The sequence below is a fragment of the Lissotriton vulgaris genome, chromosome 10, assembly GCF_964263255.1.
Source record: "Lissotriton vulgaris chromosome 10, aLisVul1.2, whole genome shotgun sequence".
NCBI classification, from domain to species: domain Eukaryota; kingdom Metazoa; phylum Chordata; class Amphibia; order Caudata; family Salamandridae; genus Lissotriton; species Lissotriton vulgaris.
This window is the reverse complement of record NC_141698.1, coordinates 1,152,733,335-1,152,753,685: the sequence shown is the minus strand read 5'-3', so window position 1 is coordinate 1,152,753,685 and position 20,351 is coordinate 1,152,733,335. Positions and strand designations below refer to the sequence as shown.

Sequence of the window (20,351 nt, the reverse complement as noted above, 5' to 3'; positions counted from 1 at the left end):
TGAAGCACTCTCGGGTGGGTACGATTATGTGGCCGTGGAATCCGGAAATTTGCGCTCTGTTCCCTCAATTAAAAAAAAGACAACTCCGCACTCACGGGGGCGCTTGAAAACTTTATGTTGCTGGCTATGAAATAAAGTTTCCAAATGCCCCCGTGAGTGCGAGATTTCTTCTTCAGAATTGAGGGAACAGAGCAAGAATATATATTTATATGTATATATATATATATATGTGTATATGCAAGTTTTACCGTAGTAAGTATCACACGCACTCAGAGTGGTACAGCTGGTGAAGGTTTATTTTCCAAAGTCACGCTTCGCGTTTAAGCACTGAGGTGCCTTGTTCACACGTTTAACCTAACCAAAGTGAGAAGCAGTTTTAAAGTGCAAACAAACCGATCACATTGTGTCATAGACATAAAGAAAGTACATGATACACATGGAAATCGTGGCGGCCATTGTTAAGTGTATTCAAAATCAATGGTTCATTATAGACACGATGGCTCATAATAATGGATCATAATAATGGAATGGATGCCCCATTTGTACTCAAGATATCCGAGCTGTTACAATTAATAAAACCATATTCACATTCATAAGGTTTTTAAAGAAAAGGGGTATTGAGTGACATTTACATCTGTCAAGAATGTCCAATGTGGGCGCCATTTTGCACCGGGGAGATAACCACCGATTCGAGGTCCCCAGACAGTTAATTGTACTTGAACAGTTAGCAGGTACACAAGTATCCCATGCCCTAGTACTCGCATGAGAGTCAACAAGGAAATAAAATAAAATAAAATTGCCCGCGGTCTAGTGCCCGATTGAAACAAATGTTAGATAAACATCAGCAATACACGCGGTCTAGTGCCCATACGCATCGTGAACTTAAGGAGAAAAACAATATTTAACAAAACATTTGTATGAATAACACACTCATGATCCATTCACTGATATACTGTGGAGTCCTTTGGATAATTTAGAGTCACAGTGGTGGTCTAGCCAGTCTATTCAAAGGAACCCAGTCTATGCACTTGGTGAACAGTCAGTGAAAACTGCTTTTGTTCCCACACACTGGAACGGAGTGCAAAAAGGAATAAGACAACAGAAAAAAGTGAGGGTGAATGTCTTAGCTTTAACGTTTGTGAGGTGAAAGTCTTCCATTCGCGGATGCCATGTGGGATTCAGTGCAGTGCTCAAAATTAATAGAGTTCCACACATGCTCCTAGAAGAGAAAATTACAAACACATGGTTAAAAATTGGTTAAAATTCAAAGATTCAAAGACTTCATCACATATAGTTACAGAAATAACAACATTGCTAATTTTACGATACCATCTCTCATATTTGCAATTGAAGACAGATACAATGTACATTTATAAGGAACTGAAAACATTAGTCCATATGGAGATGGGTTGCAAGCTCCTCGTCCTGGTTGTGCCCCCCAGGATATTTAGTTTCCAACTCCAATATCCATTTTGATTCTTTCTTTCTTAGGGCAAGTTCACGATTGCCACCCCTTTTCGAACTGTTGACCTGTTCAATAGCAAAGTACCTTAGCAGATCATTGTTGGATTGATGCATTTCTTGGAAATGTCTGGCAATTGGGTATTTGGGGTCTTTGTTGGTGATTGCCCTTAGGTGTTCTTGTACCCTTTTCTTCGCCATACAAGAAGTACTGCCCACATATCTTTTTTGACATGGACACTCCAAGATATAGATTACATAGGTGGAGCTGCAGGTGAAGAATTGTTTGATTTGTCTTTTGTTTTGAGTACCTGGAACTTCAAAGTCTTTAACCATGACACTGTTACGGCAGGCCCTGCAGTGACCACAAGGATAAAAACCTTTTAATCCTTGTATATGTTGGCCAGTAGTGTTCGTTATGTCACTTTTGACCCACATATCTCTAAGATTGCGGCCTCGTCTGTAAGTTATAAGAGGTCTTTTAGTTAGTTTGGGGCCTATGATGGAATCAGCTTCTAGTATTTTCCAATTGTCAGCCATGATTTTTTGGACCTGATAGGACTTTTGGTTGTACGTGGTTATAATTCTAGGGGATTCTGTAGGCTCAAGGGCTTTAGGTTTAGGGATAAGAGTATCTGATCTGGGTACTGCAGAAGTTTTGGTTACAGCTTTGGTAAGTACCCATTCTGGGTAGCCTCTTTCTCTAAACCTTTTGAGAACGGTGTTCATTTCCTGTATGAAATCCTCCTCTCTGGTACAATTTCTTTTAGCCCTTAGGAGTTCTCCGTAAGGGATACTCCATTTAAGGGGGTCAGGATGGGCTCTTAAGGCATGAAGTAGACTATTGCCAGCGGTATCTTTCCTGTGCAGTTTGGATATTAGTTTGCCTTCATGGACCTCAATGCTGGTATCTAGAAATTCAATCCGACTCCTACTGATATTATATGTGAGTTGGATGTTATAGTTGTTCTGATTAAGTTTGGAAATAAAGTTGGCTGCCTCTATTTCAGTGCCCTGCCATATGACAAACAGGCCATCTATATACCTGATCCAAGTATGTACCATTTTGAAGTCCTCTCTCAAGTTTTCATCTGCTCTGATTTCTTCTTCCCACTTGCCCAAAAAGAGATTAGCAAAGTTGGGAGAAAAAGCCGAGCCCATGGCCGCGCCGCGGATTTGTTTGAATAGAGGCCCATCAAACAAAAAAATGTTATTTCGCAGGCATAATTTCATCATTTCGATAAGCATGACTGTATGGTTGCTGAATCCTATTGCTCGATTTTTTAGAAAGTAGTAACAAGCCTCCATACCCTGGACGTGGTCAATGATGGTGTACAATGCACTAACGTCCATAGTTATGAGTATAGAGCCTTCTACCAATTCTGCCGTGTCAATTTTGGTGAAAAAATCGGTGGTATCTTTTATGTAAGATGGAAGTTTGATGACGTATTCCCGGAGGAAGTGATCAATGTAAACAAAAAGGTTTTCATTAACACTTCCTATTGAGGAAATGATGGGTCTCCCTGGTGGTTCTGCTAGGTTTTTATGAACTTTGGGGAGTAAGTAGAATATAGGTAGTTTGGGGTAATCACGCTTGAGGAAACAAAATTCATGCCAGGATAGAAGTCCTTCTATTTGCCAGTCATGTAATTTGTTCCAAGTCTCCTGAATACTATTATGGTACTCAACAGAGTTGGACCTGGTGTAGTAAATGTTGCCCTCTAGTTATCTGAGAGCTTCCTTGACATACAAATCTCTGCCCCATAAAACAATATTACTTCCCTTATCTGAGGGTCTCAAAACTATGGTTTTGTCATTAGATAAGAAAAAGATAAAGTCTTGTTCTTGTTTGGATAGATTTCTATTCCCGTAGTCTTTGTTATTCTGTTTATGTTTAAGTTTGACAAGTTCTTTACTGACTACTTCCTGGAAAGTATCTATAGGGTCATTTGGCATGATGGGATAGAACACTGATTTAGGCTTAAAGTTTGTACATACTGCCTTGTTCATGTTAGTCTCCCTCACACCCACAATATTATCATCTTGTTGGCTCTCAGTGATGACTTCACCCAAAACATAAACGTCCTGTATCAAATCATAGTCATTAATCGTGAGTTCAGGTGGACCTGTGTTAGCTGAAGGCACTTCGCTACACTGTTTGGGTTTCAGTGCGTGCCATTTCTGCAGCTTAAGTTTTCTTACAAAGTTATAGATATCTATTCTAGTATCTGAGTAACTGAACAGTTTGTTAGGGCAGAAAGTCAATTCTAAGCAGAGAATGCGTTTCTCTTTAAGGGTAAGTGTTCTAGAAGACAAATTAATAATAGTTTTATTTACCGTTTCGTCATCCATGGTTAACGTCTTCTTCTGTAGCCTCCCCTTTGGATCCCATAGGCTTTGTATTCTTTCCGTCTTCTCTGCTGGAACTTGAGTCGTCTCTTTTGTGATCGGCTCTTCCTCTTGCTTGTCCTCTCGGTCTGCCCCGTGTTGGTGTCTTCTGAGTTGATTGTTTTTGTTGTGCTTCCGCCTCCTTCTTTCTTCTTGTTCTTAAGACCCTGAACTCCTCTAAAAAAGTCGCTGGTTTCTTTATAACCTCTGTATCCGAAACTGTACTTGTCGATTGGTGTGACGCGTCTGATTCAGGTTCGCTTGCAATAGCTGTGGGTGTGCTTTCTCCTCTAGCTTCCTGGGGTTCGGATATATCCGTGGCTGTGTTGCCTTGTTTGTATAAGTAGTCGTATTTAGGGCTGTATGTTAGTATACAACACTGTCGTTATCACCACAGTCTCTATGCAGTTTGCGTTGTTTGCGGTATTTGATGTCTTCTTCGTTCTTCTTTAGGCGTCCCTTCAAATCATCTTTAAATTTGTTGACCATATCTTGGTTCGGGTGGGCGCTAAATTCCTCCTCAAGTTCTTTTATTTGTTTCAGTATCATCTCACGGTCTTCCCAAGCGTACTTTATTAGAATGCAAAGCATATTTTTGCAACTGGAGGCTGAATTTTCTGACCATTCTTCTAGCATTCTAGCATTGGGGGATTCATGTGATGGGGTTATATAGATTCTTAAACCCCGAGGTACCATCTTTTTGTCCACATAGTCCTGGAGGGAAGTGGCCTCCCACCATTTTGAAGTTTCTTGTTTTCTCAGCTTTTCATTCTTTCTTAGTTGAGATGTTAGGGAACTGCCTTCAGTTTTTTCGAAAACCACGGGACCTATTCCACCTTTACCTGGTCCCCTCGCAAACTTACCAAAGCTGTAACCAAAACTTCTGCAGTACCCAGATCAGATACTCTTATCCCTAAACCTAAAGCCCTTGAGCCTACAGAATCCCCTAGAATTATAACCACGTACAACCAAAAGTCCTATCAGGTCCAAAAAATCATGGCTGACAATTGGAAAATCCTGAAAGCTGACTCCATCATAGGCCCCAAAGTAACTAAAAGACCTCCTATAACTTACAGACGAAGCCGCAATCTTAGAGATATGTTGGTCAAAAGTGACATAACGAACACTACTGGCCAACATATACAAGGATTAAAAGGTTTTTATCCTTGTGGTCACTGCAGGGCCTGCCGTAACAGTGTCATGGTTAAAGACTTTGAAGTTCCAGGTACTCAAAACAAAAGACAAATCAAACAATTCTTCACCTGCAGCTCCACCTATGTAATCTATATCTTGGAGTGTCCATGTCAAAAAAGATATGTGGGCAGTACTTCTTGTATGGCGAAGAAAAGGGTACAAGAACACCTGAGGGCAATCACCAACAAAGACCCCAAATACCCAATTGCCAGACATTTCCAAGAAATGCATCAATCCAACAATGATCTGCTAAGGTACTTTGCTATTGAACAGGTCAACAGTTCGAAAAGGGGTGGCAATCGTGAACTTGCCCTAAGAAAGAAAGAATCAAAATGGATATTGGAGTTGGAAACTAAATATCCTGGGGGGCACAACCAGGACGAGAAGCTTGCAACCCATCTCCATATGGACTAATGTTTTCAGTTCCTTATAAATGTACATTGTATCTGTCTTTAATTGCAAATATGAGAGATGGTATCGTAAAATTAGCAATGTTGTTATTTCTGTAACTATATGTGATGAAGTCTTTGAATCTTTGAATTTTAACCAATTTTAACCATGTGTTTGTAATTTTCTCTTCTAGGAGCATGTGTGGAACTCTATTAATTTTGAGCACGGCACTGAATCCCACATGGCATCCGCGAATGGAAGACTTTCACCTCACAAACGTTAAAGCTAAGACATTCACCCTCACTTTTTTCTGTTGTCTTATTCCTTTTTGCACTCCGTTCCAGTGTGTGGGAACAAAAGCAGTTTTCACTGACTGTTCACCAAGTGCATAGACTGGGTTCCTTTGAATAGACTGGCTAGACCACCACTGTGACTCTAAATTATCCAATGGACTCCACAGTATATCAGTGAATGGATCATGAGTGTGTTATTCATACAAATGTTTTGTTAAATATTGTTTTTCTCCTTAAGTTCACGATGCGTATGGGCACTAGACCACGTGTATCGCTGATGTTTATCTAACATTTGTTTCAATCGGGCACTAGACCGAGGGCAATTTTATTTTATTTTATTTCCTTGTTGACTCTCATGCGAGTACTAGGGCATGGGATACTTGTGTACCTGCTAACTGTTCAAGTACAATTAACTGTCTGGGGACCTCGAATCGGTGGTTATCTCCCCGGTGCAAAATGGCGCCCACATTGGACATTCTTGACAGATGTAAATGTCACTCAATACCCCTTTTCTTTAAAAACCTTATGAATGTGAATATGGTTTTATTAATTGTAACAGCTCGGATATCTTGAGTACAAATGGGGCATCCATTCCATTATTATGATCCATTATTATGAGCCATCGTGTCTATAATGAACCATTGATTTTGAATACACTTAACAATGGCCGCCACGATTTCCATGTGTATCATGTACTTTCTTTATGTCTATGACACAATGTGATCGGTTTGTTTGCACTTTAAAACTGCTTCTCACTTTGGTTAGGTTAAACGTGTGAACAAGGCACCTCAGTGCTTAAACGCGAAGCGTGACTTTGGAAAATAAACCTTCACCAGCTGTACCACTCTGAGTGCGTGTGATACTTACTACGGTAAAACTTGCAACTTATTGAACTCTCCTCAGCGGTTGGGGGCCGCCGGGTTTTGACACGCCACCTGACAACGGGACCGGGATCCCAGAAACTAACCCTCTTGCAGTACTTGGATATATATGTATATATGTAATTTGTTATGCATTTATTACATTTTAAAATAAACTAAAATTATTAGTTTATTAATTGTTTTAAAGTAAATATACCTGTACATATTACATTTTTTATATATGTATGTTTATTTTTTATTACATTTATTTATTATATTTGTTAAAATATACATTACTTCTAAATAATTTTTTTAAAGTTAATATTATTGTTTCATTAGCGCGAATATCTCCAAAAGTTGGTAATAGGAGATAGCAATGTTAGCGACTGTTTCCAGTCGCTAACATCTTGGCACGCCCACTTTGCATGTCATTAGTGATAAATTTCACTGACATGCAAAGCGGGGACCAAGATGGTCACAATCTCCTACTAGCTGTCGCTAACTGGTGTTAGCGACAGCTAGGTAATAGGGAGATAATTTTACCTCCGCTTTCTTGGCTTTTAAAGCCCAAAAAGTGGAGATAAACCCCCTTGATAACATGCCCCACGGTTCCTTGGGTGAATCTCTTCAAAAGACCTGAGCAGACCCACCCTGACCTAGACTCCCACTGCACCATCAAAACAAATCTTTCTGAACTTTGGTGTAGGGTATATCACAGCCTATTGACAACTAAAGACTTAGCTCAATTACTGTATCACAAAGATTAGAAAAGCAATTAAAGTCATAGTTGAAGCTTAAAATTATATCATAAACTTCATCTGAATGCAGTTGCTAATGGCTCATTGAACAAGTCATTGGCAAGGGCAGGAAGGTGTGTTATTGTGTCAACAACAACCATTGTACGTGGTAGGTAACCTTGATTATATTGGCAAATTCATAAAAATGTGGTCCACCCTGCTCACATCGCAAACAGCATTTAGAGGGTGGTGGGTAACCTGCTGGCCCATGAGGTCAGCACAGGCTCTAGTCTCTGCTCCCCTGATAAAGGGCTGCCACTTGCAGTTTGAGACCCTGCCCCTCTGGTGAGGACCTGTGATCCTTCAGAGCATGCACTGCAGTGAAGGCTGAAGAGCTTTATAAGATAGCTATAACCGTTTTCTTTTTATTCTAAATTATACGAATAAGCTAGAGTTTATTTTTAAATAGAATAAATGCCAGTGGTCCTGGAATATAAGTAATTGTGTCCCTGACAGGGGGACTCAGACAATTCACCTGCCTTAGATCACCAGGCCTGACATGGAAATCCAGAGCAGATAAATGTAGGGACCATCACTCTGCCCAGTACAGCACTGGCTTCTGTTGCTGTGAACTGGTGTTCATGTGGAAGACAAGCTGTCTGGTTAGACTCTGCTGTTGGAAACCTGCCCTTGTTCCACCTCTAAATGGCGCAGGGAATCTGAGGTGCTTATTTTTGAAGGGCGTGAGCTGACAGTAAGTCTCTTTGTTCATGCTTCTGCAGCGCAAGCCTCTCAATGGTATCTACCAGGTGATGCAAAGCTGCATTGATTGGCTACAGAAGGACTCATAGATATGGAGTAAGACAAAGCAGCGCAAGCCTCTCAATGGTATCTACAGGGTGATGCAAAGCTACATTGATTGGCTACAGAAGGACTCATAGAGATGGAATGAGACAAAGCAGTTCAAACCACTGCCTTGTCTTACATTAGCATCGAGGAGGGCATTTCATTGGCATTCCAGTGGGTTTCTCATGCAGCCCCCATGGATTGTGATGCTGCCCAGATTTACATAATCATGTTTCTTTCCATGTGTGCTGCTTTATGAAGCACACACAGAAAGAGGAAACACCTTGTAGGATTGTTTTTTGTGCAGGAAGGTGCCCCTTACAGCACCAAAGAAATCCTGCCTTCAACGGAGGCCCCCTTGCACCATGGGGCATCCTGCCTTCAACGGAGGCCCCCTTGCACCATGGGGCATGGTGCAAGGGTTCCTGCGTTGGCGCTAGGCTGCTGAAAAAGCACCAGCACAGGGGTAAAGTACATGAATGCACCATAATTCATAAATACGGTGCCTTCCTGCCCTTTCAATTGGCATTGGGCAGTGAAGCACCTCTAAATGGTGTTTTCTCAGAAGGCACAATAAAAAAAAATCTTGACTGTTTTAAACTATACTCCATGAGCTAGAGTATTTTCATGAAAAACAGAAGGTCAGTGGCCCTGGAATTTATGGTCTACAGTAGAAACCCCACATCTATATGGGACAGGAAGACCGAGGGTCTCATTTACAAGCCCATTGTGCCACTGGTGCTTCACTTTTATTAACACACCTTCATCGCAATGGGCAACCCCATATTTACAAGGCCAGGTAAAGTCGCCCTGCATGAGTTTCATGGCCTTGTAAATCTGGGTCTCTTTCACGCATTGCTCTGCATGAAAAGGGCATGCCATGCGTGTTGCTGTGGGTGTTCAAAGCCAATCGAACTGGAACTTGACGCAGTCCCAGGTTTTTAAAATTTTGTGAAACTGGGAATCCATCAGACTCCTCCGCCTCCCCAGGGGAGCCGTAAAGAGGCACAATGAGGAGAAATACTATTATTTCTCCTTGTTTTTCCTCTTATCTTTTTGCTCTTTCTCTGTGTATTGCATTCTGAAGCCAGCATAGAAAGAGGAAAATGCAATTGATGAATATTTTTGTGCAGGAAGGAGCACAAAACAATCATTTCCACAGCACAGACAACCTTGTACAATGATGCAAGGGTGCCTGTGCTAGCGCATGGCAGCCAACTGTGTGCTGGCACAGGGAAAAGCACTGGGATGCGTTGTATTGTTGTTAATACAACACATCTCTGAGCATTGAAAATGATGCAGCACCGCGCTGCATAATTTTCTTGTAGATGATGCCCTGAGAGTTCAGTGAGACAGCTGAATTGTGATTTCTTTTCACAAACTCGAAATGAAGCAACAATTACTTATCTAGTTGATTACTTTTGCTCTTTCACATCCATATTATTCCCACCTATTTTCCAAGTGTGTTCCCAAGTCACACAGACCATTACCTGCTTAAAGTCGGGGTGCCAATGAATGGCTTGGTCATCAATGATGAGTTGTTCCTCCCCGGAATGGCTTAGATGGACGCTTCCCACTTTCATCCTTGTAGCATTAGTGTGGCTGTAATAAATCCAGTTGGAAATGTCAAAGTGTGTTGGCGGATCCCCTTGATCATTGAAGTAGACTTCATCACCAGAGGAAGTTTTAAAATGAAGATCCCTCATGTAATGATGTAACTAGAAGCAGGGAGATAAATAGAAAGAGGACACAGCAAATAAAGAACCATACACTGCAATAATATCTACAATAGAGTGAGTAGGTCCTGACTAAGATGCTCCTGATAGACATAACATTGTTGCACTGAAGGTTATCATTAAAGCCTGTTCGGTGGGTCAGAGGTCATAAAGGTTCCACATCAATGCACCTTGTGGTAGTTGCAACTCTCCAGGTGTAGTCATGCAGACAGAGCATGCAGTGAGTGAGGCAGTGAATGTGCTCCTGATACAAGATGGACAGCAGTGGCAGCAACCGCTGCCGCAGTTGGAGGAGGCATTGGATGCTTGTACGTGGCAGGCGGGTGTGATTGAAGCGATAGGTGTCAAAGAAGTTGGTCATGATGGCAGGCCATGAAGGCAATAACTGGAGCCATTCAGTGGGCAGTGTCAGGATACGCGTGGCATGGCTTGGTCAGAAAGAAAAACCAAAGGAAAATGGTTTTTCGATTAAACCCAGAATAGTTGACTGGGGGTGAGTGTTTGTATTGTCAACGCTCCGTCCATCATCACCTTTGGGTTTTCTTGGTTAGAAGGAGCCAATAGCTTTGGCAATGCACTACTTGTGGAAGAGGACAGTGCGGCAGGGCGTGGTTACAAAGAGCCGATGGTTGTGGCCATGCACAACTTTTGGAAGAGGGAGATGTGTCAGGGCTTGGTTGAATGTGTTCTCTTCATGCAGAAGTCATCACAGAGATGCTGAGGGCAGTGCTTGATCACAGAGTGATGGTAGACAAAATACCTGGGTAGATCTAGAGTCACTTCTTCATTATATATTTATTTTATTAATTTAGCATTTTTGTGGGGAAACTCCTAGGACCAGATGTACAAAGTGTTTTTGTTGTCATAAATGTCCCTATTTGTAGAATCAACCATTTAAGACCACAAAAACGTTTTTTAAATGTACAACAACACAAACAGTTATTCTGTAACATGTTTCCGAATCGCAGTAAGTGTTAGTGATTCGATATTTGGAAGGGCTGTGTTTAGGAGTCCATTCCAAATACTGAATTGATGTGGTATCTATTACTGTTTTGTAAATGAATTCTGATCTTAAAACAGTAATACTTTACCATCAGATTAAAACTGGTGGTAGCCCATTCCCAAAGGGGAAGTGGTCCCAAAGTGACACTTTCACCTGTGAGAATGCAGAGGAAATATTTTTGAAGAGGAGGTAATGGGCCAAAGGACCACTGTCTATTCTTAGAAAATTAAACTAAAATGTTTAATTTTTTCATATAACCAAAATCTCATTTTAATTAAGGGTTACATTTCAAGAAATAAAAAAACTGCTTTATTTAAAAGTAATCACAGCCATGGTGGTCTGCTGACCTCAGTAGGCCACCATCCTTGTGATGGTGTTGTTTCCTAACAGTTTGCAAATTTCCACCCACCTTATTAATATTCATGAGTTAGCTGAGTTTTTAAATGAAACTCGATAAGTTTCATACATTAGGAATAATGATTTCATAATTGCAATCCTAATGGTAGTACATTGGGTCCAGGTACTTCAAAGGACTGACAGAAAGGAAACACATACAATTTAAGGAAGATATTGTAAGTTAGTGCCCACTCATCAGGATGAGCAGAGAAACATCCTCCATAAAACGGGAAGCTAGTTTGGCATGTACAGTCATTTAGAGGACCTATATATGTATAAAGTGTTATATGGAAACTAAACTGAATCTGCCATTCAGGCGCATATTTACTAACAATTCACACAACACAACGCAGCAAGGCAAGTTTCTGCACCGAGCGAATGGGAGAGATCTGCAACACATCATATCTATGAACATATGATGCTCTTCAGCTGTCTACCTGCACTAGGGCCCTTGTGGCTGACTAGCACATATTAAGAAACCCTATCAGCCTTGTATTGACCCAACTCCAACGCAAAACCTTAGTAAATGTCCCCCTAGTGTTTTTAATGTGCAACATTTCTAACCTGACCCCAGCACTTCTTGTCTGCATGCAACTATCTAATTCATGCAAAACACTCTAGCCTTGTTGGCCAACAACAAATATACATAAAATGATACAATAACCAAACTCAGTAAATTACACTATCTTATTTTTTTTTTAAAATCTATGATGTGAAGGCTTGTGAAAAGACTGGATAACCAGTGAACGACAATTTAGAGCCAGCTATTGCTGTGTCATAGGGCACTCTCCTAGACCACCTTAAAACATAACATCTTCCTATTAGTGTTTATTTTGTCAAGTATTGATGCCTACGGTTTTTCTAAGTCTGTCACAGACCACTGACCAATTCTGGGATTGCCAAATACCAAAAACACAAAAAGTGATAGGAGTAATGTTTGCAAATAGACTAACCACTTGCAATCTCTCAGGGTGACATTTGAAATCATGTTCTTTGCCCACCATGCCTATTTAAATTAGACCCACCAATATGCAAACCGGCATTGGTCCTGTTTCAGTACGAATAGTCCAGCCTGAGCTGCCAATCCAGGTCCCCTCTGAACTGAAACACAAGCAATCCAAGACCATGATTGAGGGTACCAACGCTGTGTATTCTTGATGTCACCTCACACCTCTTTCATTCAGGACCAGTCACACCTTGCCCTTTTATTTAATTCCCTGCTTTCTCCCTTTCTCACCATTTTTCTTGCTCTGGGTCAAAGTCTGATGATTAAAAGTTGATGATGGTTCCCATTATAAGGGGGGCGTGTCTTGGACGCCGATCGGGATGGCGGCGTGAGCTTGCAGCTCCGCGCAAGGTCCCGCTATTTCTCCTGAAAACTACACCCTGGGGGATCCCTGATCGGCAAATCTAGCTGTGAAGTATTGGGGAACCATCGGAGAGCAGCTGAGAGCTCTTGGGAGACCGAATATACCACCGGGACCTGACAGAAGAAGTTGGAGGTGCTGTGCGAAGCGGGAAGAAAATGGAGGCGGAAAGGGACGATGGTCACTGAGCCAGGGTCGAGGTGGACTGGAATCGGACTGCGGCTCGAACGCCTCCAGCAAGACTGGTGCAGCTGGGGCGCACCCGAACGGGCCTGAGAGGGGCTGGGGGTACGAAGGCCAGTGTTGGACTGGTGTACAGCTTGTATGCATCCGTTTATACCTCCCCCCTTCCCCCCTTATCCCGGCCCTAGCGACAGGGAAGCGGGCGACCCCGGTACTCCTGGTTCTTGGCGCTGCTAGCACGGCAGGGGTGACTGCCCTACGATAACTGTTGGTGCGCACGACTCCCGGGCAGAGGATAACGGGATCTGGAGGAAGACCAGGGGCGGCCGCATGACGACGCCAGAAGCACCTAAAATGGCAGCTGCAGGCGGGCGGCCATTGCGGAACAGGGCCGGGAGGACTCTACTGCGCTGTCCCAAGAAGGTGAGGCCCGAGCTTCCCCGCTGATGATGGAGCAGGAGCAGCGGCTGAACCAGCGCCTGGACACTATTCTAGAGGCCATAACCTCGACTAAGGAGGCTTTGCAACAGGACATTGCGCAGGTCGCCACAGGGCTGGGTCTCCTGAGGGCGGATCATGCTAAGCTGGCGGACAAAGTGAAGGACCATGAGCAACTGCTTCAAGACCTGAAACCGGCGGTAGTGACTGCGGAACATAAAATAACGGACATCCTCAGCCGCATGGACACGTTGGAGAGACGAGCGGAGGATGCCAAAAACCGTAATCGACCGAACAACGTACAGGTTTTAGGCCTGCCGGAGAAGATCGAAGGGGATGACGCAGTGGCCTATATAGAAAATTGGTTTCGGACGGTGGTGGCGCCGGAGGGCCTATCATCCTTCTTCTCACTGGAACGGGCACATAGGGTGCCGGCTCACCCACCGGCGCTCGGCCGCCCTCCTAGACCGATGGTGGTGAAGCTCCTACACTATAAAGATCGGGACCTGTTAATCCAGAGGGCTCGAACATTGGGCCCATTTTTGTTGGAAAATAGCTGAGTCACGATATTCCCGGACTATACGCAGGAAGTTAAAAAGAGCAGGGCATCCGTCCTGGCGGTGAAGAAGGAGCTGAGGGAGGAGGGCATTCAGTACTCATTGCTCTTCCCGGCTAAGCTGCGAGTAATACTGGATGGGAACACTCAATTTTTCCAGACTCCTGATGAAGCGTGGTCGTGGCTAGAGTTGTATCGATCCGGGACACACAGAACTGGTAAGAGTCAGCGGGAGAGGCCTAAACCGCTTCAGATCCGGAAATCTCAACTAATCCGCTCGCGTAACAAGCTTCAGAGAGCGAAACAGGAAGGGCAAATGGCTGCGGACAAAAGAGGGGCGCTGGCAGCGGCGGCGAGCATCACGAGGTCGCAACACGAGAGTGGACTGGTTGAATCGGACTCTGGTGAGGACGGAGGCAGGACCGGAGAAGAACTATCGGAGTCGGAGAGCTCGAAGGGCCCTGCGGTCACCCCACAGATATCTGATGGGATCTTTAATGAATAACTCATGTATAGGACCTATGACACGGAAATACTCAGTTGGTACCAGAAGGGCTGGCAGGTAGGGTGTTGCATAAGCAGTGTGGGATGGAAGACGCGGGGCGTGGGCTCCGCCTGCCCTGGGTCGGCGATAACTCACCCCCTTGGAGCCTTTAAGGCCTTCTATGGTGGCGACCACAGATTAGATTGATGTGTGTTGAGTTCAAGGTTTGGAACGGGGCTGAAACTGGGTTATTAGGCTCTGTCCTGGGGAGTGGGGTTTGGTTTTTTTTTTCTACAATTGTTTTGGGGGGGAGCAACTGCTGCGATGTGGGCAATGACTGGCTGCACCTGAATTGGATCGTTAAGGATTATTATGGGGACGTTACCTAATTTGAAATGCCTAACATGGAATGTCCGAGGACTACGAACAATGATCAAACGCCACAAAGTGCATGCTTATCTGGTGAGGCGGGGTGTTCAGATTGCAATGTTGCAGGAAACTCACTTAACTAAACGAGAATGCACTGCGCTACAGAAGAGGTGGCATGGTCAGGTTTTTGGTACCACTTATTCAGCATTCGCTAGAGGGGTGCTGATATGGGTTCGAGCGGGTGTACCGTTCCAGGTGGTGAACCGGCTGGTGGATCCTGAGGGTAGATATGTGGCGGTGGAGGGGAGGTTATATGGCCGGGATGTGGTTTTGTGCTGCATTTATGCCCCAAACGTTGACCAGGCTCGCTTTTTTGATGGCCTGTCGTGCTCACTGGCCTCCTTCTTGGTGGGTCCTGTGATTCTGGGAGGGGACTTTAATTCAATCACTAATGTGGCATTGAATAGGTCGCATCCACCATTGGCTGATTCCCCAGTACGTAGACTAGCTGCACATAGGAAGGTTTGGCAAGAGAGGTGGGGACTGCTAGATGTATGGCGGGAGCAACATCAGGATAGTAGGGATTATTCCTTTTTCTCGGCGCTCCACGCCTTACACGTCAGGATCGATTCGGTCCTGTGCAGTGGTTCCCTGGCTGCAATGGTCACCCATACAGAATACCTGACCAGGACCATCTCGGATCACAATCCCTTGTTGATATTCGTGCAATGGCAATGTGCGAGATCCGCAATTCCAACATGGCGGCTTCGGCCTGACACCTTGGAAGATTCGGTGTTTAGTGACGCGGTCCAACGAGGCATAGACCAATACTTTGGGGAAAACGAGGGTACAGCTCATACTAGGTCCACTGAATGGGACGCGATGAAAGTGGTGGTGAGAGGAGTGTGTATGGGTAGGTTCTCGAATGCCTGAACATCGGTGTTGAATGCGCTTGCAAAAGCGGAAGAGGAGTTGAGGAGTCTGGAACAGCGTAGACCGGACTGACCGGACTTACAAGCCAGGTTATTAGAAGCGAAAGAGGTAGTGGCGACAGAAACGGAACGGCTGCGGGGCTATGTTTATAGGCAATATGCCATTAAAGAGCATGCTGAGAAGGATAAAGTAGGCACGCTCCTGGCCAGGCTCGCTAATCCTGAAATCAGAGGTTGCCCAATTTTGAGCATAAGGACTGCATCAGGGGAGATGGTTTATTCGCAGACAGCGGTGCTGGAGTGTTTTCGGACCTATTATGCGAAGTTGTATGAGTGCCAACTGGGGGTAGAGGCCTCGGAGATCAGTGATTACTTGGAATTGATGCAGCTTCTGGTGCTGGATGACGATGATGCGAAGGACTTGGGAGGGCCTATCGCGCTCGCCGAGATCAGTGCGGCCATTAAACACATGGCGAGGAATAAAACGCCTGGGGTGGATGGCCTGCTGATTGAATTTTACCAGAAGTTTGTGGATAGTTTAGCGCCCAGATTACTGGTGGTGTACGAGGAGGCTAGAAGGTTGGGGTATCTGCCCAGATCGATGAGGGAGGCGTTGATAGTACCATTGCTGAAACCCGGCAGAGAGGCATCAGATGTGAAGTCATATAGGCCTTTGTCCATGTTGACAGTAGACTACAAGATATTGAGCCGTATACTAGCCACCAGGTTAGCTCCACATATGACCAGGTTGGTGCACAGGGACCAAGCAGGGTTTATCCCTACAAGGAACACGAAGCTCAATATTCGTCGCCTAATTGGGATATTGGATGGCGCTGCGGATGCAGATGGTGATCCGGCAGTGGTATCTGTGGATATTGAGAAGGCCTTTGATAGCCTGGAATGGGTCTACTTGGAAGAAGTCCTGGTGAAGTTTGGTCTTGGTGAGGGGTTTCGCAGATGGACGAAAGTGTTATATTTATCGGCCACAGCGAGGGTGCGCCTGGGCACTCTTGTGTCCGCGGATTATCCGGTTTGTAGAGGGACGAGACAGGGGTGTTCGTTATCCCCATTGCTGTTTGCATTAGCGATGGAACCAATAGCAGCGCGAGCCAGGTCAGGAGTCATGTACCGGGAGATTGAACAAGGTGTGCAATCGCACTATATATCTTTATATGCGGACGACTTGCTGCTGTACATGGCGGATGCAGAGCAGGCTCTGGAGGGAGCGATGGATATGTTATCCGAGTTTGGTCGGTTGTCGGGCCTTATGGTTAATTGGACGAAGACTTGCATCTTCCCGCTTAAGGCGGACACACCATGCCCCCCTCGTGCTTTGGGTGTGGTCTGGGAGCCATCTTGTTTCACCTATTTAGGAGTCCGCATCTACCACGGGGTCGCGAATCTGCTGGAGGGTAATATTGGGCGTTGTATAAGAGCACTGAGAGGCTGTATATCCTTTTGGGCCTTCCTCCCTTTGTCAGTACTGGGTGGAGTAGCTCTATTGAAGATGGTGGCGCTCCCACGGTTACTTTATTATTCCCGCACGCTGCCCATTTGGATTCCTCAGAGGATCTTTAAGGACCTGCGGACAATGATAATCGACTTCCTCTGGGGGCACGGACGATGTAGAGTAGCTTTGAACACCTTGCTTAGACCCAAGCTTGAGGGGGGATGGCAGTCCCCGATTTTGAATTGTACTATTTGGCTGCGCAGCTTCAGGTTCTTACGCAGCACGTGGCTAGGGTGTTCAGAGGGCCGTAAAACGAGCGAGGGAATGGTATACAATGCCACGTCCTGGCTTACATTATTATGCAGCAGAAATTAGAGTTACGAGGCCTCACTATGGAGGAAAAGATGCTCAGGTTGTGTTGGCATAGGAGTTTGAAGAGAGCAAAGACATCCCGACCTTATGCACCGGAGATACCATTGGGAATGCTGACCGCGCTGCCGCATGGTGGCGATTGGTCTCCGCTGCTGGAATGGGAGGAGCTGGGATTGCAAATGGTGGGTGATCTGTATATAGATGGAACGTTGGTCCCCTTCCAGATGCTGCAGGAACAGTTTGGGCTACCGGAAGGGAGCTTCCTCTTGCATGCGGCTGTGGTGGCAGCAATGCAGCAACATTGGAAAGGAGGGCTCCTTGAGCCGGAAACGACCATGGCCTGCCAGTATGTCGTGATGGCCGCAGGCACATTTAAAGCGGTGACCTGCCTCCATAATAGGATGTTGCACGAGGGGTTGGATCCCCTCCTGGCCTGAAATCGAAATGTTATGTTATGTTATGTTATGTTAGAACTGTATTTCTTGAGCGCACGGCTACCCAGATCGGGTGTCCCGGCGCTTTGGCAGAGAGTCCTGAACACAACCAAGAAAAACCCAGCGGCAGAAGCACTGTAGGCCCACTGGTTAGGTGGAGAAAAGGAGCGTCTTGAGCTCCTTTCTAAAGGCCAGAAGATTATTAGCCTTGCGGAGTGATAGAGGGAGCTCATTCCACAACCTGGCCGCCATAAACTGGAAAGACCGGCCTCCCATCCGCACGCGTTTGATCACTGGTATCTCCACTTTAGCCAGGTCAGCAGATCTCAAGCTCCTCCGGGGAACGTAGAGAACAATCCGCTTCCTGAGGTAAGCTGGGCCAATGCAGTGGAGGGCTTTAAACGCCAACGTGAGGACCTTGAAACTAATTCTGCTGGGGATAGACAGACAATGCAGCCTGCCGCGCAGTAGAGAGGCACTGGCTCTCCGTGGAAGGCCAAAGATGGCTCTGGCCGCCGAGTTTTGGACAACTTGCAATCTGGATACCAGATATTTAGGCAGACCAGAGAAAAGTGCGTTAGCGTAATCTAAACGCGAACCCACGAGTGCTTGCACGATGTTCTTGCGATATTGAAGGGAAAGCAGAGGGAGAAATTTCCTCACCATCTTCAAGATACCGAAACATTTTCTTCGCCAGGCCCGTGATGTGGGGACGAAAAGAAAGACTGTCGTCAAATACCACACCCAGATTTTTTACTTGGGCAGATGGTTTCTCAGGGGGGAACATGTCGGAAGGCCACCACGATTTCCAGCCAGGGTCCTCAGCGCAGCCAAAAAAGAGCAACTCGGACTTATCCGAGTTACATTTCAGGTTCTGGTGCTGAAACCATGCAAAAACAGCACTCAGGCAGTCTCTGATTCTGTCGCCATTAAAAACTTCTCCCTTCCTGCAGGTGAACAGGAGCTGGGTGTCGTCAGCGTATGAAATGACCCGGGCTCCAAATGCCTCCGCGACCTTCGCCAAAGGGGCCACATAAATGTTAAATATGGTGGGGCTCAGGATGGATCCTTGAGGCACCCCCACCTCTAGCGAAGGCATTTCCGCGGAGAACGGAGGAGCCCAGATCACCTGCCGACGGTCTGTTAGGAAGGATTGAAACCAGTCCAACACCGTCCCCCGCAGACCTACCTCCCGGAGTCTTCGGAGGAGGCCGGCGTGTGGGACGGTGTCGAATGCCGCCGACAGGTCCAGCAAGACCAACATGGCCTTTCCCCCAAGATCAAGCGTTTCCCTGATTGCGTCGGTTACCTCCACAAGAGCTGTCTCCGTACTGTAATTAGCACGGAAGCCAGATTGGGAGTCATGCAGCAGTTTGTTATTCTCTATAAAGGTGGTAAGAGTATGCTGAACATGTTTCTCCACCACCTTCGCCAGAGCAGGGAGGAGGGAGATTGGTCTATAGTTGGCCCACTGTAAAGGGTCGAGCAGAGGTTTCTTAATAAGCGGGAGAATAAGAGCATGCTTCCATTCTTTAGGGACCACTCCAGAACTCAGAGACATGTTGAGCAAGGGGTTCAGCAAGTTGTTAATAGCTGGTGCCACCGAGCTCAGGCATTTGGCCGGACACGCATCCAAGGGGGATCCAGATTTCAACCGGGAAAGCAGCTCCAGAGAGGACTCGCAGGATAACGGGGGGAACGTCGAAAGAGTGGGCACCTGCTCGGCTGCAGCGGATGGAAGGACCTTTAGATCACTTTCCACAGCTGCAGCCACTTCCAGGGACTCCACCCGATCGAAAGAGTCCTGAATCCTACGGATATTGTCCACAAAGAAGTCAGCAAGCTGCTTGATCCACTCCTCAGTATGGGAGTGAACCCTAACGGCCGCCACCGGTTCTATGAATTCCTTCACAATTTGGAATAGTTCCCGGCTCGTGTTATCAGCCTGGTCTATTCTATGCTCGAAGTAGATCTTTTTAGCTTCGGCAATCTGTCTGTGGTAAGATTTTATCGCACCCCTGTACTTCAGTTTCTCCTCAGGCGCATATCTGCGCCGCCAGAGCCTTTCAGATCTTTTGCAGTCCTGGCGCGCTTTCCGCAGAGTGGCGGTAAACCAAGGAGCGGAATCCTGGCAGGGGGCTGTCCTGACCGGTTTCCGAGGGGCAAGCTCCTCGAATCTTGTCCGGAGCCAGTCCTGGACTAGCGGCAGGTCGACTTCTAAGTTCCCAGTCATAATGCAAGGATGTGCATGGAGTGCATCAGCGAGCATATCAGCTGACACCAGGTGAAAGGCTCTCGCTTGACGAGGCCCATCCTTATAAGCTCTTTGACACGTCTGGAGCTCAGCTAACAACACAAAGTTAATTAAATAATGGTCGGACCATAGAACCGGCAATGGGGAGGACACCTTAATTGGCACAGTGGAAAAGATTAAATCCAATGTATGCCCTTTCACGTGCGTT

The 20,351-nt window shown here is 45.6% G+C and overlaps 1 protein-coding gene across 1 annotated transcript in view; it reads right to left on the bottom strand.

The window, feature by feature from the left end:
- Window positions 1–20,351, bottom strand: part of LOC147689500 (vomeronasal type-2 receptor 26-like) — a 542,936-nt gene that overhangs the window by 130,553 nt on the left and 392,032 nt on the right. The window contains exon 6 of the mRNA XM_086939935.1: window positions 9,660–9,887. Within this exon, the coding sequence (XP_086796061.1) occupies window positions 9,660–9,887 (228 nt within the window). The remainder of the gene's footprint in view (window positions 1–9,659; window positions 9,888–20,351) is intronic.